Source organism: Mauremys mutica, chromosome 2 (assembly GCF_020497125.1).
Source record: "Mauremys mutica isolate MM-2020 ecotype Southern chromosome 2, ASM2049712v1, whole genome shotgun sequence".
Taxonomy (NCBI): Eukaryota; Metazoa; Chordata; order Testudines; family Geoemydidae; genus Mauremys; species Mauremys mutica.
This window is the reverse complement of record NC_059073.1, coordinates 110,726,494-110,751,145: the sequence shown is the minus strand read 5'-3', so window position 1 is coordinate 110,751,145 and position 24,652 is coordinate 110,726,494. Positions and strand designations below refer to the sequence as shown.

At 44.0% G+C, this 24,652-nt stretch overlaps 1 protein-coding gene across 2 annotated transcripts in view; it reads left to right on the top strand.

Moving 5' to 3' along the window:
- Positions 1-245: 245 nt before the first annotated feature.
- The window catches only part of CDKAL1 (CDK5 regulatory subunit associated protein 1 like 1), a 636,289-nt gene continuing 611,882 nt past the window's right edge, over positions 246-24,652 (top strand). Inside the window, exons 1-4 of one of the 2 annotated variants that reach the window (XM_045004929.1) lie at positions 246-369; positions 1,927-1,969; positions 19,388-19,554; positions 23,707-23,819. In XM_045004929.1, coding sequence (XP_044860864.1) covers positions 19,388-19,554; positions 23,707-23,819 — 280 coding nt within the window. In that variant the 5' untranslated portion in view covers positions 246-369; positions 1,927-1,969. Of the gene's footprint in view, positions 370-438; positions 688-1,926; positions 1,970-19,387; positions 19,555-23,706; positions 23,820-24,652 lie in introns of those variants that run through there. The other variant, XM_045004930.1, reaches the window with a different exon arrangement.

Below are 24,652 nucleotides of genomic sequence, written 5' to 3'. Positions count from 1 at the left end.
GCAGAGACACGCAGGGACACGTGCCCCGGCGTCGGGGAGCGGCTCGGCCACTAGGGGCTCGCGGGACAACGAACAATCTCCCCACAAGCCCGGCCCCACCCTCCCGAGAGGAACGTTCGGCAGCCCCAGCCCCGCCTCCTTCCGCCCTGTGAGCGGAGGCGGGAGAAGCCCAGGACTCGCCGGCGGGGCTGGGGGTGGGGCCAGCCTCGCTCTGGGGTGTGCGCGCGCGCGGAGCTGAGGGCAGAGGTGCGGAATGACTTAGTTTGGCCGCCCTGGCAGCCCGTCGCGGCTGCGACGTTTTGACGTGCGAAGGGGCGGGGCGGAGGGCCGGCATCATGGTGGAGTCCAGCTGAGCGCGCGGGCTGGGAGGTGAGTCGTAACTGTCACTCCTGCCCCCGCTCCCCCGTGCCGGAGTCGTTTATTCAGCGTTCAGCCCCCTCCCCCGGCAGCGGGGCCCGGCTCGCGGCGGGACAGGCCCCCTCGGGCGCGGGCTGCCGCTTCGAGCAGCGCGGGGCGGTGACACCCCCCGGCCTCTGGTGGTGACACTTCCCCCCCCCCCCGGCCTGCGAGCGGCGGCCCCTCGTGTTTACAGGAGGAGGGGGCGGCGGGGCCCGGGGCCCTGTCCCCCAGCCTAGGCAGCCCCGTGGGGTGACGGTAACCGTAGCCGGCTCCCGCCTGGCGCCGCTGGTGCGCAGCTCTCCACGGGGGGCGGCGGGATCATTGTCCCCATTTTACAGATAGAGGAAACTGAGGGGGGGCATCTGCCTGGGGCTCGTGCGCACCCCGCGAGCGAGTGCTGAGCTTCCTGTGTGAGGAATCACCCAGGGTCTCCAGCAGGCTCCACAATCTGTGCTGTCAGCGTCATTGCTGCGCATACCCAAGTTAGCTAATGGCAGTGTGGCATATCCTGAAGCACAGAGGTGAAATTGTTTGTCTGGTCACCCAGTAGGCCAGAGACTGCTGGGAATAAACCCAAGACTTCTGAGTCCCAGTCTGTTTTTCTAGCCGTTAGGCCACACTGCTGGACCCATGTTCTAAGAATATGTTGGCTAAAGCTCAGCATCTGGTCCCCTCCTCCCATGGTGTTTCAGTGTTATGAAAGACGAAAAGATCTGCTAGTTCAGTCCACCATGATGTAGTCAAACCAGAATCTTTTTAATGCAAAGATTTGTCTAATCTTTCCTTTTAAAATATGTGTATTTTTTAATATGGAGATAAATCTGTGAGAAGGCCTGATGCAAATATTATCATCTGTGATGTGTTGGAGCAGAAGTGACTGAACAGAGGAAAACTCAGATTACTAATCAGTGATACCTGTGTGGTCTCAGCTCAGTTGCTTGTGGGACACATGTTGATGTTGAAAAACACCATCCAGTTAACTTTGTTAGCATTCTCCAGCAAGGACTGAATGGTTAATAAGAGGAATTACTGACTTAATCCTGAGATGTGGTCCCTCTTGATCATTTGCCACATTGGTAGGGCAATGTTCAGGAACTTGCATGATTACTGCCTGTACTGTATTCTAGTGGATAAATCAGGATCTTCCATTTATAGCGCTCTCAGATTAGTACCTTTCCGAAACACTCCACTCTCTTAAAGAAAATAACGCACTCCAGAGTGAATATGTAGCTCATATTGTGCAAACTCATTAGTAAACGAAACTTTAAAAAATTTTATCAACACACTTCTGCTACTTTAGACTTGTCTTTTTACTCTGAATATTTATCTTTATCTGGAATAGTTGCCCAGAAGTCTGTAAATATGCTCCTCAGGTGTCCAATGAAGAGTTCATGTACACCACCAAAATTGAAGTGGTTACTATTTAAGAACACATAAATCAAGTTCAATAACTGATATTCTATCTATGTCAGACTTGTGACTATGTTTAGGTGAATCTTGTCTCTAAGAGTCTTTTCTACTTTTCAGATACTTTATTCAAGAGAACTTAAGACAAATTGCATAAATCAAGGTATGTTTTTAGTTGGTCATGGTGTTTTAGTATGTTGCTTTAGAACCATCTAATTAATTTTTTTTTTCATTTTATGGACCTGAAAATAGGGTTTATCTAATTATAAATGCTTTGTTTCATAGCTTATCTCACGCTTCACCTAGACCTTTCTTAAGAAAAGAGCAGTAGTGTCTTGGAGCAAGTATTTTTTCCAAGGGTCTATTTACTCCTCTCTTAGCATAGATTTTTAGTTTTCTATCATACAAGGTGGACTGGTTTAACTAAATCAATTTAAACATTTATTTTAAAATTTAGTTAAATTGGTGCAGACTCCTACATGTACACTTAAATCAGTTTAACCCAGGCGTATACTGATTTAGCTTAAGATGGTAAGGAACTGATTTAACTAAGTCAACGTAAGACAGGCTTAAATTGGGTTATGCGTGTTCACAGAGGGTTTTTGCACCTGTTTGATTTTTAAATCACACATTTAGTTAAACCATTGCAATATCGTGTGTCTATTGGGCCTGTGTGGTGTTCCATTGCATGCTAGAGGAAGAAACTTCAGACGGGGGAAAAATGAATAATACAAACTTAATTGATTACATTTTATAACTTACTTCTACTGTGTTTCATTCATGGTTGGTTATGTTCTTAGGTTAGCAGTGTAAGTTGACTGACATTCTTTTCCACCTTGCTTTTTTATCAATTTATTGGCTTGCCAGCTTGAAATATTCATATGCATGTGCGAGAGTGTAATTTAGGTTTTAAAAGGACTGAAATATTGTTGATAAAACTTTCTCTTGCAGCTGGAAGGTCTCAAACTTGAAACTGAACTTCAGTTACAAAATGTTTTGTCTACTGTGTGGAACCACGGAGAGTGCATATTAGAATACTGGGCTGCTTGTTAAAAGTAAATAAGATTCCTGAGACAAAAACTTAAAGGTGACTTGCAAAGGAAAAAAATAAAGATTTTGGCCCCATTTTAGCTTCTTTGTAATTTAATGCATATTCATAAAGTATATCTGAAAGGTTTTTCTTAGTGTTATTTCTATTTGATTTTGTAACTGAGAAATTCAGGTCTTATCTACTACTGGTAATTTGGAAACCTAGTGAAATTGGCATCAGGATAGATGGAAAACTCAGTATCTGAGGCTATGTCTACACTACAGCCTATGTCAGCATAACTTAAGTCATTAAGGTGGTGATTAAGCCTCTCCCTTGAGTGACATAAGTTACACTGACATAAGCTCTCATGTGCACAGGGCTATGTTGGCAGGAGAGCTTTTCCTGCCAACTTAGCTTCTGCTGCTCATGGAGGTGGGGTTTTTATGCCAATGGGCAACTTGCTCCCTGGGGGCAGGATGCAGGGCAGGGGTGTGTGAGAAAAGGGTGCTAAGCCCCTGCCCCGGGGGGCTGCTGTGGAGACCGCTGGTTTGGGGGCATGAACAGGCTGAAAATCACCCTCACCACCACTCCAGAGGTTAGCTGAGAGACAGAGAGGCTTCCCCATGCCGGTGTTGTGCGGGGGGGACAGAGGACGACAGTGCTCTGGTCCGGAGGGTCTTGGGTTTTCCTTGGATGCCAGCTGAGTCAGAGGCAGTGAGGAAAGGAAGGAGCCTGCTGGCCAAGCTGTTCATGAGCTGAGTGCTCTGAGCAGGGGCTGATTCTCTGCACAGTACAGTAACTCATTGCTTAACGTTGTAGTTATGTTCCTGAAAAATGCTACTTTAAGAGAAATGATGTTAAGCAAATCCAATTTCCCCATAAGAATTCATGTAAATAGTGGGGGGTTAGGTTCCAGGGAAATTTTTTTCACCAGACAAAATACTATATATATATATAGAGATAGAGATAGAGATATAGACACACACACAGTATACGTTTTAAACAGACAATTTAATACTGGACACAGCAATGATGATTGTGAAGCTTGGTTGAGGTGGTGAAGTCAGAGGGTGGAATATTTCCCAGGGAGTGCTTTACTGCTAAATGATGAACTAGCACTTGGCTGAGCCCTCAAGGGTTAACACAGTGGGTCTCTTTTTGTACTGGTGACCGCTTTCACATAGCAAGCCTCTGAGTGCGACCCTCCCCCCCCTTATAAAAACATGTTTTTCATTTATATATTTAACACCATTGTAAATGCTGGAGGCAAAGCGGTGTATGGGGTGGAGGCTGACAGCTCGCATCCCCCATGTAATAACCTCGCAACCCTTGAGGAGTCCCGACCCCCAGTTTGAAACCCCCTGGGTTAACACATTGTTGTTAATGTAACCTCACACTCTACAAAGAAGCATGAATGGAGGGAGGGGAGATAGCATTGCAGAGAGGTGTGTGTGGGGTTGGGGGAGGAGAGACAGACACACATCCTGTGTGTGAGAGAGAGATGCACATTGTCCCTTTAAGTACACTGACCGTACTCTAAGTACACTGCCTTTTGAAGCAGATCAGCAAGTTGAGACAGCAACTGCTGCCAGCAAGCTCCCTCGTTCTGAGCCCTCTCCCCTGTTCTGTGGTCATTGGGGTAAAGGAGTGAGGGTGGTGGAGGGGAACACCCTGACATTAGCACTCCTTTTCTCTTCTCTCCCCCTGCCCTGCAAAGCAAGGAGGATGCTCATGGGAGCAGTTCCAAGGCAGAGGGCAGGAGCAGCACATGGGGGGTGGGGGTGGGGAAGGGGGAGACAGCTGAACTGCCCGGCAACTGATAGCCTGCTGGGTGGCTGCCACACAGGGAACTTAGGGGAGCTGATTTGGGGGTGATTTGCCGGTCCACCCTAGTTCCAAGCCCCCACCAGCTAGTGCCAACGGGTTGCTCTTTCTGCAAGCAGTGGACAAAGCAGGCGGCTGCAAAAAAACCTTATAAGGGAACATTGCCCACCTTTAAACAAGCATGTTCTCTAATTGATCAGTAAGAAAACAACATTAACCAGAATGACGTTAAGTGAGGAGTTACTGTACCGGGAGTGGGATGTGCCCTGCTGGGGGGGATATGGAGGAGCAGTGGGGTGAGGGAATGGGGGTCGTGGAAGGGCAAAGCAAGGAAAGGACAGCAAGAGGGGGAGCGCTTAAAGGGCCGATGAGCGGGCAGCCAAGATGACATGTAACTGGCCACCGTCTGGCACCTGCCCACACTCACCAGCCACTGCATCTTGCAGTGGGCAGCCAGTGCCAGCTGGAAAGGGGACACTGCCAGTTCTGCTGGCCGAGAGCTGGCACACAGCACGGGCTGCGCTGACAGACCAGCGGCGGAGCGGGCAGCCCCCCAGCTGCATCTTCACCCTGCCACCAGCCTTGCACACCCTTCTCCATCGTTGGCCACTGGACTCTCCAACTCACCGCTAGTGGACAGGTGGCTGGTGAGCAGGGGTTCGGCCAGCAGCAGGAATGGACCTGTCAGTACTGATGGGTGGGGGAGACAGAAAATCTGGGACAGTTTGCCTGTTTTTAAGAAAGTTGGGACACTTGTAGGAGAGCTTAGAAACAGGACATCTGGTCACCCTGCACTTATCCTGTGACACTCAGCATCTGTTTCAGCAACAACATCATCTCCCAGGATCAAACGTTCTAGTGCCTATAATGTTGCACACCAGTAGCAGATGAAGATGTATGCTAGCCTGTCAAACACCAGAATCCCCTCAGCAGGATAACAAGTCTCTAAGGCCATGTCTATACATACAGCGCTGCAGCAGTGCACCTGTGCCAATACAGCTGTGCCACTGTAGTGCATCTGGTAAAGAGAGCTCTATGCTGATGGAAGAGAGCTCTCCCATCGACATTAAAAAAAAAAAACCCACTTCCTTGAGCGTCATAAGCTATGTTGCAGCAGAAGCTCTCCTGCTGACAGTAATGTGCACACAAACGCTTATGCTGATGTAACTTATGTCATTCGGGGGGGCTGACATAGGCTGTAGTGTAGACTCAGCCTTACTGTATTAGCCCTGCACAACCAAAATCCTCATCTGGACAAGAAAATTTAAAAGAATATCAACTTAAAAAAAAAATCACATTTCAGATTGAATATTTTTTCAGTCTCCTTATTTCTTTAATGCAGAGTACTGCTTTGCACTTCTAAAATGTCTTTCAAAGAATATCAAAGCATTTTATAAATATTAAACTCCATAATTCCACACACACATTAGTATTTTCTCCTCTAAAATGAAGATGTTGAGGGCAGAGTTAGCCTCTGAAAAATGGCATTGTGAGGTTCCATATTTATTGTATCCTAATGATTCCACATCAGATTTGCTCAGTCTAAAAGTAAAAAGATGTTTTTCTGACACCACTGAAAACTCAACCTGGAATCTTAGAGCCTTGTACTTAGTCTTGAGCATCTTTATTAGAAATAAAAGATTCAGTTGTAGTGCTGCTGATGTATACAAAATGATCTAGAATCCAGCTTCCTGTCCCATAGCAATGTTTGCTCTACCAGTCTAGCCAGGATACAAAACAACATGTTTGTCATAACTTTTTTTTATGACTGAATACACACACAGGGGAACAGATGTCAAGAAACACAGCATTATTTTTACTCAGTCACTTTCTTGATCATAACCATACTGACTTACTCAAAATCAGAGTGAGTTAAAAGCAGAAGCAGGAGTAGTACTAAAAACATTGATTCACAATTCCTTGATATAACAAATTAGACACACTTCCTAACTCACTTCCAACAGTAAGTGTAATATACTCTGATATGAAGTACAGTACACTCCCGTTTATCCAAATGGCCTGGGGGACAGCCAAAACTTTCAGATAATCGGGCACTCATATAAACATGAGTGCTACTAACCAACATAGGGTGACATGGGAGATGCATTCTGGATTCAGATAAACTAATTCCTTTTATCTGAAAATCCTAGTTAACTGAAATTATACTGTACTATAAGTGCTAGTATTATTTTAAAATCATTTTATCTGACCTTATCAAACTCCTGATTGATGAACGATACATATGACCAATCTGCTCTGGGTGGTGCCAGCCATGTCAGCAAATAAGCCCCAGCTGCGCTGGCCGGCGGGATCGGCCCCAGCGGCTTAATTGGTTAACCATTTAAATGACATATTTGTAATCGTTTAAATGGTTAACTTTTAAAATGGTATTTACATGTCTAGTGTGAACCCTAAAGCCTGAAAGATAAGAAGGTATTTCTTTTTAAGGGGGGCTCAGTCAACTTGATGTTCATTTGAATGATTGTACTGCATAGTTCTGATTGATTACCATTGAACTCGCTTGAGTACGAGTAATTTTACCAGGTGTCCTGTATTCAGCATAGGGAAATATGGTCACCCTATATAAGTGACATTATAAAACTAGTTATCTTTTGAGTTTGTATATAGACAAGTTTTTTGAGGTGTTGAATCTGCCTGTCTGAACTGTATTTACCGAAGGATTTGCTTCATTTGGCAGTTACATCTTCAATGTAATGTGTCAGTATTGTTGTCCTGAATAGACTGGGTTGCCAACACCATGAGCTCTTTCACAAAATTCTTGATGAATGTGTTATTTTCCGTTTGTACTTGTTGATAGCCCATGTGATCCTAAGTAATTTAAAAATGCGTTAAGGATCAGACATGAGCTTTAAGCCAGAAAACTAAATGTTACTTGGTATGCCCAAGTATTGTATGTATTGCTGAACTGTGGTTGACTTACATATCATATGTACAATACTGAAATACAGTGCGGGTAAGATAAGGGTTAGTTTTCACTCTTACCCTTATGTTTTTTGGCCTTAATCTTAAACAAACAGAAATAAAGGGAGAGAAATCGTATGCAGGTGTATGAGTTGATATTATGGACGCTTGCTGTTAAAGAGTCTGGTCTTGCAAATTTTTATATGAGTAGTTTTATGGGTTCTAGTGGGACCACTTGCAGGATAAGGGCCAGATTTGTACTTGATCTGTTCAGTTCTGTACTGCTGGAATAAATAACATTCATACCACAGTGCATTGCAGAAATCATGTTTCCCATGGCCAGAGACTTAAGGGTGGGTTTTTTTGTTTTTGTTTTTTAGTTCGGGTTTTTTTTTTTTTTTTTTTTTTGGACTCAATAGACCAGTGGTCCCAAGACTTTTTACCTTATGCTTCTCCCCCTGCACCAACCCCTCTCTGCAACTCCCCCTGAGCTGGGGCCGGGAGTGGGGCCATGGCTCTGGGAGTGGGGAACATGGACAGAGGTAAGGGGACTGGCACCTGGGACCCTGGGCGTGGAGCCGGCAGCCGGGACCCTGGGCCAGGAGAGGAACTGGGTGGTGCCTCCCCTGGCAGGAGCTGGCCCAGGCCCCAGCTGCGTCCCCCGAATGTTCCACCCCACAGTTTGGGGACCTCTGCAATAGACTGATTTATTTAGGAGCGTTTATGTTCTATGTAGTTTGGTCTTTGTAAACTATATGGAAAAATCTTTATAAAGTGAATTTGTAAGGTGGAAACTGGTAACCATGGACAGCTACTAAAATTAAACAGTTTCTTTTTAGAGGCACTTGAATATGGTGACGGGCACAGAATAAGATTTTGTATTTAAAAGACTAACGATTTTGAGCGTCTTTTAGTTGCAGTGGTTAAAACCCATATTTCAGCAGGTGGATGGAGTGAATTTTGTGTTCATGAACATAAAGATTTGCAATGAAAAAGTTAACAGTGGACCCATACCTAGGGCCCTAGCATATTCATGACCATGAAAAACACGTCATGGACTGTGAAATGTGGTCTCCCACCATGAAATCTGGTCTTTTGTGTGCTTTTACCCTAAATCAGGGGTCGGCAACCTATGGCGCAAGCCGCGGGGTCCGCGCTCCCAGGCTGGAGCGCCCGGCCGAGTGCAGCAAGCCACCAGCCCCTTCCCCACTCCCCATGAGCCCTGCCGCCGCGCGCGTAGTGCTCGGGGGGCCGGGGCTGCGCGCTCCCGCGGGACAGTGTTTGGCTCCGTGGGGCGGGAGACACGCTTCCCGCTCATCCGGAGCCCTGCCACCGTGTGCACGATGCTCTGGGGGGTGGGGCTGTGCGCTTCTGCGGGGCAGCGTATCTGGCTCTGCTTGGAGCCTCATGGTAAGGGGTCCAGGGCTGGGGGTGTTGGATAAGGGGTGGGGGCAGTCAGGGGACAGGGAGCTGGGTGGGTTGGATAGGGGGTGGGATCCCGTGTGTGTGTGTGGCTAGGGGTGGGGGTCTCTGGAGGGGACAGTTAGGGAACAGGGGGAGTGGATGGGGCATGGGAGTCCCGGGGTCTGTCAGGGGGCGAAGGGTGGATAGGGGTCAGGGACAGGGAGCAAAGAGGATCCTGGGGGGGGCAGTTAGGGTGGGGGGGTCTCTGGAGGGGGTGGTCAGGGGACAAGGAGCTGGGGGGGTTGGATGAGTTGGGAGTTCTGGGGGTCCTGTCAGGAGGCAGGGGTGTGGAGAGGGGTTGGGGCAGACAGGGAGCAGGGGGAGGGTTGTATGGGTCAGGAGATCTGGGGGTCCTGTCAGGGGGCAGGGAGCGGTTGGATAGGCATGGGAGTCCTGGGGGTGGGTGTGTGGATAAGGGTCAAGGCAGTCAGGGGACAGGTAGGGGGTAGGGTCCAAGGGGGACAGTCGGGACAAGGAGCAGGGAGGCTTGGATGGGGTCCTGGGGGGCAGTTAGGGGCAGAGGTCCCAGGAGGAGGTAGTCAGGGGACAAGGAGCGGAGAGGGGGTTTGGAGGTTCTGATGGGGGCAGTCACCCAGCACTCTGCCCTGAGCCCCGACCCCCCACCTCTAGGCCCTGTACTTCCCTCATACACACCCAGACCTCTGCCTGACTCCTTCACTCCCCCCCCATGACCCCAGCCCTGACTCTGGCACCCCCACACACATACCCAGCTCCGCCCCCCCCGCCCTGACACCTTCACCCCCCTCACATGCCCCCAGCCCTCTGCCCTGACTCTTGCACCCCCCCACATACCCAGCCTTATAGACTTATAGAGAGAGACCTTCTAAAAACATTAAAATGCATTACTGGCACTCGAAACCTTAAATTAGAGTGAATAAATGAAGACTCGGCACACCACTTCTGAAAGGTTGCCGACCCCTTCCCTAAACTATACATATTTCACAGGGGAGACCAGCATTTCTCAAATTGGGGGTCCAGACACAAAAGGGAGTTGCGGGGGGGGGGGTCGCAAGGTTATTTTAGGGGGTCAGGGTATTGCCACCCTTACTTCTGCACTGCCTTCAGAGCTGGGTGGCTGGAGAATGGCAGCTCTTCAGTGCCCTGCCAGCAGCAGCGGAGAAGTAAGGTTGGCGATACCATACCATGCCATCCTTACTTCTGCACTGCTTCTGACAGCAGCTCTGCGTTCAGAGCTGGGCTCCCAACCAGCAGTTGCCACTCTCCAGCTGACCAGCTTTGAAGGAGCAAGGGTAGCAGTCCCACAAACCCCCTCCAACTCATTTTTGGGTCAGGACCCCTGTAATTACAATACTGTGAAATTTTAGATTTAAATACCTGAAATAATGAATTTTTTTTTTTATCCTATGACCTTGAAATTGACCACTGTCAAGCCTGAATCCCCAGTCTGTCACCCCGAGTGCAGAAAGTGGGGGCCCGCAAGGATTTTAAAAACTAATACTGGCCACTCCAGTATTACACTCTCACGGTTACAGCTTTTCTCTGACCTTGACTTGGTAAGCGCTGCTACCACCCAAATGCAACCCTCCTCCCCTTTGAACCCAGGAAGGAACACTTGGGAATTCCTCCCTCTGGGATATCCTCAAGCCCTTTCACACCCCTCCTCCCCCAGAAGAGCTGAGAAAGAAAACAAAGGAAATTAGCTGTGGCTACCAGCTAATCAAACAACATGCACAAACCTCTTAGGACACTAAAAATCCAATCCTGTTCTTTAAAAAGGTACGTTTTATTAAAAACAAAAAGGAAAAAAATACATCTCAAACTTAGGCTTTTTGCTAGATCTTAAAAGAAACAATTACAAAAATTAAGCACCAAAAATAGTTTTCGTGGGGGTTCAGCTTAAAGGTTACAAGCAAACAAAAGCACCTGGGGTTAACATAGAGGAGATCCACAAGCCAAAATAAGAAATAAACCTGATACTGTTGGTGCCATTAGGCATATTCCTAGGTAATTCAGGAAGATGGAAAACCACAGTATTAATGAAGTCTTTCTGTACTAGGCCTGAATTGAACCAAAGTTATTTTATGTTGGGCTAGGAGTCCCTTCATGTTAAATTCTAGTTGAATTCCTAAGTCAGCATTTAGAATGGAATGTGTAACTGCTCCTTATCAGTGGAACACGGACAGCAGAAGATAGTAAATAGGGGCCCTACTTGTGTTTTGTTTAGAGAGGAGAGACAGGGTAATAAATTCAGAAGTAAACCAAGGTAACAGCCTTGAAAAGTTACAAGATGAATTGTCTGCTGTCAAGGATGATTTAATTGTTAACTATACAAAGTGCCTATTATATGGGAGGGGACTAGAAGGGAGAAGGGGGGTAAGTGGGCAATGGGGGGTAATGAGGATGCCTTGTTGAAATCATGTATAAGAAGACACACACAGCTTGCATCTGTGTGCAGGATCTGAGATTGTAATATCTCCCTGGCACCTTACTTGAGCTCAAATAAACTTTTTCTGCATTCTCCACCCTGGTGTGATAATTAGTGCGACGCACACCGGGCAACGAACCACTGTTTGCTGCCTCAGGCCTTTTTGGGCCGGCAACAGTCTTGGCGTCCCTGGGTGGGCTCGAGGCAAAATTATGCCTTGCCCGGACTCCTCCAATGGCCGGTGGACGACAGTCACAGCCGATGCCAGCGCGCACCGGTGCTTTTACCGGGGGCCTCGGCAGGGACGTGTCAGACCGACCTTGGAAGGCACAACGGTGCAACGCACTCAGATAGTGGAGAAGCAGCTGCGGGCGACGGTGAGGAACCGGTCCTGTGGAAAAGGTAGGAACAGTTCAGTGCTGTTAACCTTTTGTTTGCCTGTTAAGACCTGGGGACGCCCAGTGTCTTCCCATAGGTATGGGGCAGGGATGGAGTACAGGCAGGGCATGGTGTATGCCCCCAGAATGCATTCTAGCAAATTGGAAAGTGTTTGGTTTGGATCCAATGATTAAGGGTAAACTAAAAAGGTTCTGTACAGTTGACTGGCCTCAATATCAACTAGAGAGCCAGGAAAGGTGGCCACCAGAAGGATCACTTAATTACAACATGATCCTTCAATTACTTTTGTTTTGTTAGCAAATGGGTAGCTTTTGAAACTGTTTGTATAAAGAGCTCTTGTAAAAATCCCCCACCATATGCCCCAGAGCTGCACTGGGAGGAGGATTGTCCGTGGGAATAATGGTCTTGGTGTGTGTGTGTGTGTGTATACCAGTGTGAGTGTCTGTTGCTGGAAGACGCCCAGATTAACCTGTGAAGCAAATGCTAATGATCAGGAGTAGTCTAACGCAAGCCCAGTAACTAGTGGATCTTTAGGAGATCCGACCCACGGTGGGCTGACTCAGCCTGGCATCGTCCGGCGAGGAAGCTGCCTGGGTCTAGGAATGTGTGAACCTATCTTCCCTCCCCCCCCTTCCTTTCCGTGTGGGCTACTGACAGTCTGATCATCTCATTGAATGCAATTAGAGTATACGGCGTTGTGTCTCCCAGAGACTAGCCGACGCTCTTTGCTGAAAGGAGATGTAGAAGAGTCAGTCATCCTCGTTAATCTCTCCTGTGTGAGTGTCCTGTAGGGAGAGATTCTTAGTTTATGAGCCGCTAGCGCGGACAGGGCCCCCCTCTTTGTGTGTGTAAGTGGAAAAGGGGGGAAGGGACAGTCTAAACGTTCTACCTCACCCCCTAAGGGTACCCCAGCATAGTGCATGTACGTACATTATGGTCCTGAAACCTGCAGGTATTTAGAGAATTGGAATCTTTACACGCGTAAAAATCCATCTAAACAATGTCCATTAGAAGGTACCTTCAATCTAGATAAGATCATATATCTCAGAGGAGCTTTTAATTACCAAAGGAAAAGCCTCTGACACGGTGTGAGCAATTCGTCTAGGAATGGGTTAATTTGAAACTCTGCTAAGGCCAGAGATAAAGAGAGAGCTGCTCTGCGTGTTAGGTCAGACTATGTTAAGTATAAAGAAAAATTTTTAGCCCCAGCTGGCTGTGGGAAAATATAGACAGAGGTAAATTAAAGGTAATCTAAGTTACAGAACTGAGATTGCATTTGCAAAGCTTAACTGTTCAGTGAGATTTAACAGTCTTTGCAATCCCAGAGCTGGTATGGCTTGGTGACCTGAACTGGGATCTCTGAAAGAGACACTGCAGGAGATTCCAGGGTGTAAAAGAACAGCTCTCCCAAGAGTGGAAGCATGTTGGAAATACTGGATAAGCTGTATACAGAATAATCTCCCGTCCACCTATTCCCCTTTTCTGAATGTTATATACAGACGTGGTCAGTCTGGATATGTGTGAGTATTAAAGTGGCTTAAGGCTTGGGGAAGCTTTGGGGTTTGGTTATATGGTGTGTTTTGTCCTCCCCCAACGTCCTGCAGTAGATAAATTGGTAACAGATTTGTTACAGTTTGGTGAGTAATTGAGAATGGGGGAGCCCTATAGAATTTACACCATCTATTTGTTTTACCTTTGTTATGTTGTGTTTCTTTTGTTTGGAACTGTTGGTGTTATATGTTGAGGATTGCATGATTAAAGGTGAACCTACTCTCAGCTGCAGTAAGTCTGAGAACTAGAAAGGGGTTCTACCCCCAGTTGCAGCAGGACTGGGCAATAGAGTAGTTGGAGAAAAAGAACAAATATGTACTTGATAACTAGAATTGAGCAATTAAGAGCATAGATCATGACCCAGACAGCAACTCAAACCTGCACCCAGGGCAAGTTGCAGGCTTTGAGACAGGATTTCCAGTTAGAAAAGGAAGCCCTGGTTAAGCAAGTACCAGTCCTTCAGGGACTTGCCAAAATTTAACTATTTGTGCTCAGCATACACCGTAATAGTAGTGTGTTTGCTACAAGGGGAGATTAAATAATTAAACACCAGTGGGCCATGTGTTTTGCCCAGGTGGCAAGCCTCACAAGGGAAGACTTAGGTAGTCTTGTGAGTTAAAATGTTTTAGGGAAAAAGACCAGAAGGGTGGGGGCTAGTTGAGAAGCCAACCCCCCCCTTAGTTAAAACTGGCAGTGGAGCAAATTGGTGTCTAGGGAAAGAACGGTTCAGCTAGAAAAGAAGGATCGGGCCCAGGCAGGCAAACAACAGACGGAGAGATTGGAAAACGGGTTGGAAACTTTTGAGGGTCTAGTGGAAGAAAGGAGTAAATAGGTATAAACATGGGGATTTCAAATACCCAGGAGGATACTTGGAATAGTGATTTAAGTTGAGAAAAATGGTTGTTGAAGAAAACAAGTGAGTGATTTAAGGCAGTGTGAAAAGTTAACTCCGTAGTTGCTGGAGGGAACAGCAGTTGAACTTTGTAAAAATGCTAAAGAGAAAAATTCTTGGTGTTTGTTTTTGAAATGTTTGTAAATAAATTCAGGCAAAGAAATTTTTAGATTGCAATCATTTGGTTATAACCCATTTAGTTGAATTATCTAAAAAATGTTTATATAGTGCTATGTAATTGAAATCTTATTAGGTTCTAAAGGCACTATAAGTGATGATGTTTTCTTTCAGTGTTTAAAAGCAGGAGTTAAAAGTACAAAGCAAGTCAGGAAGCATCTGTATTGATGCAAGTTATCTAACTGATAAAGTAGAAGTCACTGAGACCAAAGCTGCCTATGAAACATATATATGAAAATATGGGGTAATTCCCCTGTTTTGCCTGAAATCAACTAAGGTATTTGTATATTTTCAGTGATGATTGATTGCCCAGAAAGGGTAGACTTCTGTTTTTGCCTTTCAGATAATCAGAGAAAACTGATGCTAGCTGAACAGCATTCAACATACCATGCCTTTGATGGCACAGTAAAAATTATGTTTTATGTTTTATGTTCTGTCTTGTGGTGTCTGTCTGGTGGCCAAAATTATTTTGTTTATGGGATGGTCTGGATTGGAATACAGATACTTGTGTTGTTCAACTTGGAATACAAAGTGCTTGGATAAATTGGGAAAAATATGGTATACTAAAGTCTAATACATCTCCTTAAGTAAGAGAAAGAGAAACTTTATTGGCCAAATCTTTTAATTGAAAATTGTTAGTAAAACTTGCATACCAATAGTTTTTGGAAGCAAGGACATGGAAAGTTAACCCACTCCCCATATTGTACATGGGATCCTTCTGGCTATCTCAGATTTCTAGCCAGAGGGCTGGGGATGGTGGGAAACTATTGGACTAGAGGCTCTATGAAATAAACTCATCAAAGTGGGTGTGCTTGTCCTAACTTGTTGTCCCAAAGCTCTGGAAAAAGTTATTTTAGTGAAAGGATAGATGTGATAAACTTTAAATAATAAGACTAATGTACTGTATAAAGGCAATGTATATGTGTTCATTGTTAGCAAAAGATGTATAAGTGAAGGCTAAGTTTCCTTTGTAGGTTAAAAGAAGCCAAACAGGACAAAGGAAGAAGGACGAGTTAACTGAGGAAAAATAGCTAACATGCTGAGTTTAAAAATAGGGCATTAGCCCCATTTCAGGACACTGCTCTCAGCTAAGACTTAGCTAACAACCAAGACAAGGGAGGCTTAAATGTGCCCACACAGCTGTAAAGTCTGCAAATCGCTGACAGGCACTAATGAAATGTGTTAGGTTTCTTTTTTCACAGGTAAAGATGCACTACACAAAGACCCTAGGAGTCCTGCCACCCTTGGAACCAGGAAACTGGATTAATGTAAAGCTCCACCAACGAAAGACTGCTTTTGCTCTATGCTGGAAAGACCCTTATTAAGCCCTGCTGACCACCAACAGCGTTGTGCAGTGTCAGAATCCAGGATTTCCTGACCATAAAGGACATTAAGGACTGACCCTGGTGTAGAAACCAAGAATTATACACTGGCAGGAAGAAATTTGTGGGACCCCTGTTTGAGACTGTGGTATTGATTAGATTTTGGGGTTTATTCTACAGGCTGCGCCCTGTGGTTTGGATAAATCCTTCAGCATGTATTGCTCACAAGGGGCTGCCATACGATTAACACAACAGAGAGCCTGGGTTGTTTCCTCTGCAAGAAGAGGGAATTGATCAGATCTCTGTGGACTCAGGCCAATAATACAGCAGCCATTTGAAATATTCTTACAAGCTGGGAACATGATAAGAAATTGGGCTAACTAGAAGGGGCCACTAGCCTTATTTTTAGAGCTCAGCTATCCCAAATACAGGCTGGAGTTGGTGGGTTACATGTCATTTCCACCCTCAGTTCTATGACCCAGAAGTTGCTGACAGAGATGGTATTGAGAATCACTGAGACTGGGAAGGTATTGCAGTGGGATCTGGTATATTTAGATGGATCTTGAGCACCAGACTTGGCCCACTGCCCTTACAGACTATCAGGAACCATCTGATCTGTGGTCAGGGGGATGACATACTTGGACACTTTCTGGATGGAAGTATGAACATTCACAATGCTCCTTCCAGGCATGAGGACCGGTTAGGGTGGGTGTGGGCTTCCACATACCGAATCCTACCGGGTCCATAGGGAGGATGAATGTGGGACTGAATACCCCAGCTCCCTAGAGTTTAATTGTTTTTTGTCTTCAAAGTATGAGAAAACTCAACCAAATGTTTGTTGAGTATTCTCAAAGGGGGGAATTGTTGGTGCCATTAGGCATATTCCTAGGTAATTCAGGAAGATGGAAAACCACAGTATTAATGAAGTCTTTCTGTACTAGGCCTGAATTGAACCAAAGTTATTTTATGTTGGGCTAGGAGTCCCTTCATGTTAAATTCTAGTTGAATTCCTAAGTCAGCATTTAGAATGGAATGTGTAACTGCTCCTTATCAGTGGAACACGGACAGCAGAAGATAGTAAATAGGGGCCCTACTTGTGTTTTGTTTAGAGAGGAGAGACAGGGTAATAAATTCAGAAGTAAACCAAGGTAACAGCCTTGAAAAGTTACAAGATGAATTGTCTGCTGTCAAGGATGATTTAATTGTTAACTATACAAAGTGCCTATTATATGGGAGGGGACTAGAAGGGAGAAGGGGGGTAAGTGGGCAATGGGGGGTAATGAGGATGCCTTGTTGAAATCATGTATAAGAAGACACACACAGCTTGCATCTGTGTGCAGGATCTGAGATTGTAATATCTCCCTGGCACCTTACTTGAGCTCAAATAAACTTTTTCTGCATTCTCCACCCTGGTGTGATAATTAGTGCGACGCACACCGGGCAACGAACCACTGTTTGCTGCCTCAGGCCTTTTTGGGCCGGCAACAATACCATCTAACTAAACATTCCCTATCCAAATCATTTCTTCCAGATATGGAAAATACTTTTTCATACCTGGTTCAAACCTTACATAGCATTTCTGCTTATAGCATTGCTGCTCTGTGTCCCTGCAGCCCAGAGAACAACACTGACAAAGGGAAAGTTTCTTTCCCATTTTTAAAAGTTCTAGCCTTCCCATTGGCTCTTTTGGTCAGGTGCCCACTCCTTTTCTTTTACCTGTGGGCTTGTTAACCCTTTACAGGTAAAGCAAGCAGAGAACAGCCACCAAGTTTTACAGCTAGCTGGCTGGCTGGTTGTTCATCAAAGGGAGCGATCCGCCCACTTTATTTATCACAACCACAATGGACCATGAATTTGGTAGGGCCCTACCCATAACCTATTGGTGTCCCTCAACAGTCTGCTGCAATTTGAGAAGTAAGAGTTTGTCTTTTCCTCTTGTTCTTTTGCTCCCTGGCTTGTCAGGATGGGAGAGCACCATGGGAATGCTGCGATTGATGTGGAGTACTTTCCTGCTAAATGTGGATTATCTGACTAGCATAATTTTGGTCGTTACTGGAGAATGCCACTGTGGAACTGGTCTCATTCAGAAAGGGGCTGTAATGACTGTGCTGGAAGATTGCTTCCACATTTTACTTGTCAAGAATAATCCTCAATGTGTATGGGGTGGGTGGGCAGAGAAAGGGAGAGGGAAGATTGTTCTGAAGCTTCAAAGTTAAAGATTCTAAGCCAAATTCAGTGCTGGTGTAAAACTGTTCTATAGAATGGCATCAATTTGTGTAACAGTTAAATGTTTAAATACAAAAATTCCAAGATACTTCAAGTTGAGGCTGGTGTTGGTTGTGAGCAGGGTCGTGTTTTCTTTCTCCTCCTGCGCTATCATAAACATGGGTTAGGAATGCCACTCCATCTTTTTCTCTGGGTTTCTCTGGAAGTTTGATCTGGACTGATACCTTATGTTTACACATACAGTAGTACTTAGTATTTTTCTTTTGGACTCTTACATTAAAAAACAAACAAACTAAACTTAAATTTTATCCTAGTAGATGATAAAACATATTTATCTATAAAGGTTCATAAATGCCAGTTCAGGATTGTTTGTTTTTTCCATTAAATGAGACTTATTTTTCCAAGGAACAATACAAAATTTGCTTACTGTTTATGCTAACACGGTAGATTAAATGACATTCAGCGATTACATTACCAGTTACATTAGTTTTTTTTAAAAGATAGCTGAATATTGGTATGTGTGTTTGAAACAGTTCAAGCCAAACTTACTTCAGGTTGAGGCCTTGTATAACTAGATCACGACTGAGGCCTTGATCCTGAAAAAGCTCTCGCTAAATTTACATATATGAATAATCTAGTGAAGCCAATGGAACTGTGTATTTGTCTAAGTGTTTGCAGAACTCAAGGCTGAGTTTTCACTTTCTTGAGACTGGTGCTCATAAGAGATGTTGTGGAACTGATAGATTGTTTATTATTCATGGTAAGTACTTTAAACAAGATAATTTTGTTTTCTTTACATGTGTATCTTTACAGTTGTAAACTCATGCAGTAAATCTATTTGAGTTAATTTTGGGAAATTGTTTGTTTTGATATGCATGATAAACTCCTCAGTTTGGCATTTCAAACTTAGATATATGTGGAAGAAGAAAAATGTAAAAGTCATCATCTACTTTTTCTGCTGTCCGAAATAACTAAGTTTCGTTTTGTTTATAATAGGTTATTTCCCTAGTACTACAATAGTAGGTTATTTTTCCTAGTATTTTCCTGATTCTACTTTCAGATGCCTAGTGCATCTTATTGTGTTAACTTAGTCTCATTCTTCAAATTCTATCTCACTTGAGAATAGTTCCTTTGACTTAATTGGAATTATTTCATTAAGCAAGAGTTTGCAGGATCAGGTCATTAGCTTGTATATGGTCTTACAGAATAGTGGATTTTGAGGTGCACAGTGAGTTCATATATATCTTTCACTATTGCATGTTTGTCTAGAAACATTAGCAGACTTTTCTTCGTAGAGTGCACATGATCAACACTAATATCTGACAATAGAATCTGATTTTTGCATTTAAATATTTCTGTTCTTGAAGATGCCTGCTGCTTGTGATTCACTGCTTGAAGATATTGAGGATATTGTGTCAGCACAAGATGTGAAACCACATGACCGACAGTTTGCACGAAAGAATGTTGTTCCTAAAGTGCGAAAACGCAGTTCACAAAAAAATGTTCAGGCGGATGATGATCCACCAAGCGATAGGTAAGCTCTTTCAAAAAAACCCTAGTATGTACACACTAACAGTTTTTAAAACTAAAATGGAATGTGGCATAGCTTTTAAGTTGTCTTCAGATTTGATTATAAATAAAACTTTGCTGCTTTTGTTAAGCACACTGATAATTTGGGGCCTGAGTTTCAAAAATACTCAAGTATCAGAGGGGTAGCTGTGTTAGTCTGGATCTGTAAAAGCAGCAAAGAGTCTTCTGGCACCTTATAGACTAACAGACGTTTGGGAGCATGAGCTTTCGTGGGTGAATACCCACTTCGTCGGATATTCACCCACGAAAGCTCATGCTCCCAAACATCTGTTAGTCTATAAGGTGCCACAAGACTCTTTGCTGCTTTTACAAAAATACTCAGTATTCCTTATTGTGGCCTAATTGCTAAAAAGCTCAGCAGCTCCCATTGAAATGCCTGAATGAAGTGACCGGATTCACAAAATTGCCCAGACCTTCATATTATTTTCAGAGACAGTTACTGGATACTGAGAAGTTTTGACAATTTGGACTTTTCATTTAGGGTGCCTAAATGAGAGCTGAGCTCTTGAAAATCTAGCTCTTGGATTCTAGTGTCTTTGTGGGGTTTAGGGGTGGGGAACTAGAATTTAAAATGTTAAAAGTAGTGACAGTTTACTGTTGAGTCTTTCAGATTACCTATTCAGTAATAGAAATAACTGACTGTTAAATGGCATGGAAGAGTATCAGCATCAGATAACATCATAAAACTGATATTCTGTAGAAAAATGCTGGAAAGCTGATGCATCTATGTGTCCTCTTCCAAGAATAAAAAGAGAGTAGAAGTGGATCTTTGCATTAAAGTATCCCTTCAAAGTAAGTTTGAACTTGAATGTACGTTTTTAGAAAGCGCTAAAAAGACTTCAAGATATTAGATCTGCCCCCTAGACCCACTGCCAATTTTTGTGTTTATACATAATTTTCTTATTTTGTTTTTCTTTTCCCTGTTGCTACCTTGTGAAGCCCACACAAATGATAGAAACTGAACATATGCAAAGCGCTATCAAATGTACTAAGTAAACAAGAAAACAATCCATTTCCAGTTTTTAATTATTTAGTCCTGGAATTCACAGGAAACACCATTTTGGCTTTATGCTTTACAGCAGGGGTAGGCAACCTATGGCAGAGGTGCCGAAGGCGGCACGCAAGCTGATTTTCAGTGGCACTCACACTGCCTGGGTCCTGGCCACCGGTCCGGGGGGCTCTGCATTTTAAATGTTGAAGCTTTATTTAAAATTTAATTTAGCGTCAACATTTTGAAACCTTATTTACTTTACATACAACAATAGTTTAGTTATATATTATAGACTTCTAGAAAGAGACCTTCTAAAAAAGGTTAAAATGTATTACTGGCACGCGAAACCTTAAGTTAGTGAATAAATGAAGACTCGGCACACCACTTCTGAAAGGTTGCCGACCCCTGCTTTACAGTCTACTAGAGATCTGCTTAATTTCATAAGCATAATAGCATTTTTTTAATCAGTTTGTAGAGTTAGCCCCATTCAAAGATAGATAGTATGTTCTTGATATGATTTAATCAGTGTATTTGTTGCTGTATCAAGGATCTTCAGCTATCTTTATTTAGTAGTTCTCTCTCTGTTGGCCACTCACCATTACTCTCTGGTTTTCAGTGGTTTTTACTCTGGTAATTTATGTCCCTACAAAGGATTACCTTTTTGGAGCTTTATGTCTGGGATCTAGCCAGGGATGTTTACACGTGTGTGTTTGCTTTAATCCTAGACCTTGTGTACACTACAAAGTTTTTGGTCAGAAAAAGCTGCCTTTTGCCTACAAAACAGTGGAGGTATACACACTACAAAGTTACTTTTGACCACAAAACTCTGCTGTTTTGCTGACAAATTAAAACTACCTTGACGAGAGGCATAAAGCTTTTTGCAGCAAAGTTAAAGCTATAAGGTGTCAGTGTAGACGGTGCTGTTTGTTTTATTGACATAACTTACTTCCACCAGTATCCCACAATGCCTGCCCTGACTGCTCTGCTCACTGTTTTGATTTCTGCTGCCCTGCAGGCATGTGCCCCTCCCCTTTCAAAGGTCCGGGAAGTATCTGACAGCTGAGCATGCTGCTCTGTTCTGGGAACAAAGAGCAAATCATTAACATGGAATGCTCCTGTTCTCCCCTGCACTAGGAACACAGTGGTAGGCAGACTTTTGCTGTGGGGAGTGGGGGGGCAGATTGCTGTGCTGCTTTGACATTTCTCAGCATGGAGCGCTCACAGAGCTGCTCAGAATGCTGCTCCCGGCAGCTGAGGAGGCTGTGGGAGAACTCAGAGGGAATCAGGAACCACAGGCAGGCAGAGTGGGCTGCTTCTGCCAGGAGGGACTGCTGTGCGGAGCAGATCCGGGGGCTGGTGTGTGTGTGTGTGGGGGGGGGTGTCCCCCTCCTCCTGCCTCAGGATTGGTTGGTCAGCCTGCTGTCTCCCTCTTCCCCCCCACTACTCTCCTCTCCCCCCCACCCACTTGAGTTGAAAAGTGGCTGACAATCTACTAGGATGCCCATGGAATGATGGGATTGAGAAACCTGCATCATGTGACACTGCAGCTGCCCCATGAGGCATTGCAAACCCTTTCCAAAGCATCCTGCAGCTAGTTGCAGAGTAGGAAAGCTACCACGGTGCACTGCTCTCTGTATCGATGCAAGACCTGCTAGTGTGGATGCACTCTGCCGACACGAGGAGCATAGTGTGGACATGCAACAGCGGTTTTAATTGAAACGGCATAACTTTTGCTGACAAAACTTTGTAGTATAGACAAGGCCCTACAAATTACAGTCATGATTCTTATCCATTAGTCATTCTTGACTACTCAGTGTCTCTTAGGACTTGTCTATGTTTACAGTGCTGCAGCGGTGCAGCTGCAGTGCTTAGTGACGACACTACCTATGGGAGACACTACCTATGGGAGAGCTTCCCCAAGAGGTGCTAACTATGTTGATGGGAGAAGCCCCCCCTCCTGAACGATATACAGTATTGCCTCAGAGTTCCGAACACCTTGGGAATGGAGGTTGTTTGTAACTCTGAAATGTTCATAGTTCTGAACAGAACTTTATAGTGGTTCTTTCAAAAATTTAAAACTGAACATTGACTTAATACAGCTCTGAAACTTTACTATGCAAAAGAAAACTGCTGCTTTTAACCATCTTAATTTAAATGAAACCAGCACAGAAACAGTTTCCTTACCTGATAACTTTTTTTTAAAACTTTCCCTTTATTTTTTTAGTAGTTTTCATTTAACACAGTACTGAACTGCATTTGCTTTTTTATTTTTTTGTCTCTGCTTCCTGATTGCATGCTTCTAGTTCCAAATGAGGTGTGTGGTTGACTGGTCAGTTTGTAACTCTGATGGTCTACTATAGTTATACAGATGTAAATTGGTAGTGTAAGCCAAGGTTTGAGATTTCTGTTCTAGTCTTCTAGTGGGCTCTTTTGTATCATGGCTGTACCTCTGCCAGAGGCTTTACTCTGGAGCAACCTTTTTTAGCCAAATTATAAATCTTCAAATAAGCTGGCATATCCTCTACTACAGTGGTACAAATCTGGCACAATAATACTTTTGTAGCTCAGAAAGCTTTGGATACAGAGCTTTTCATCCCTACATCACTGGTCAGTATCTGGTCTGGATTAGTAGTGACGTCTGATAGGTGGCCTTTGTGGAGTGAGTTGAAGGCACAAAGGTGAGGCAGCATGAGAAGCTTGAAATTTAGCTGTACCTGTTTCACGGATAGATGACTTATTTTTAGTCCTGTCAGTCTGGTACTATGTATGAACGTTGGGTTTGTTTTTTATGATAGAGATTTCAACTTTTTTTAAAAAGGTTTTTGATTCCATATAGCTACAGTGTATAGTCTTCTCTTTCCATATACCCTCTCTATTTTGAAGCGATCATTTCTTACCTTCCCCGCCCCTCTCCCCCATTAAAATACTGAATCTTTTCTTCCCTCTCCACCTCACTGAGGCTGGGTGGAGGGTTTACGTGTGTGAATCATTTAACATTCCAATGTATAGGGACTAAAACCTTTTGTTCCTGAGTGCCTGAAATGACTTCATGTTTTATTTTGCTTTTATCTCTAACTTGCTTTCCTGGTTCTGTTCACTCAACAGCATTATTCCCGGTGCACAAAAAATCTGGATACGCACGTGGGGATGTTCTCATAATAATTCAGATGGAGAATATATGGCTGGACAGTTGGCTTCTTATGGATACAAAATTACAGGTAATGATCTCAGTCAAGCTACTTTCAGGTTTTTTGCTGATTTGTTTAAATATTTAGATTGAACCAGTCTACTGTTTTTAAATTAGATTTGACTAAACCCCCTTTAATCTCAGCATGTTAGCTGGCTTGTTGGGCATTAGTAAACTGTATTTGGAAGTCCATTCAGTGATGTGAACCATATTTGTGGGCCTCATAGAATTGTAGGACAGCAAGGGACTGGAAGAGGTCATCTAGTCCAGTCCCCTGCATCTTTTGAGGCAATTCTGATCTGTTACGTTGGATTGCTGTTTGTAAGTGATGAGTCCTGCTAAAAGTTACTGAATTTAAGTTAAAATAGATTTTGGTGCAGATCCAGTAGTTAATTTTTAAATCTCAATGTCTTGGAGATTTTTAAATCTCTACTTTAGTTAAAACCTGAACCAAATCTTATGTCAGTAAAATTCTGTGTTTTTCTTATATAACTACAAACAAATTCATTTTGTGTAGTCTGTCTATAAAAATGAGATTTTATATGACAGATTTTAACCTGAACTTTTAAACCTGTTTTTTGAGGATGGATTTTACAGTAAAAACACTAAAAAACGTTAACTGCCTGTTGAGTTATAGGAGACCTGCAGACTGCATATTATTGGCCAAACAAAGTTTTGGTGTGCTCAGTGGCAATTGGGACACTAATTTGAAGCTTATATTTTTTCTTTATGAGCTGGCAGATTCTGGTCATGGTACAGAAGCAGCACACTTGTCCTTAAGGGCAAGAACACCACGTGTTATAAAATAGTGCTCCCTCCTGACAATTTAAGTATGGCATTGATAGGAACCAAAAGGAGAGTCCT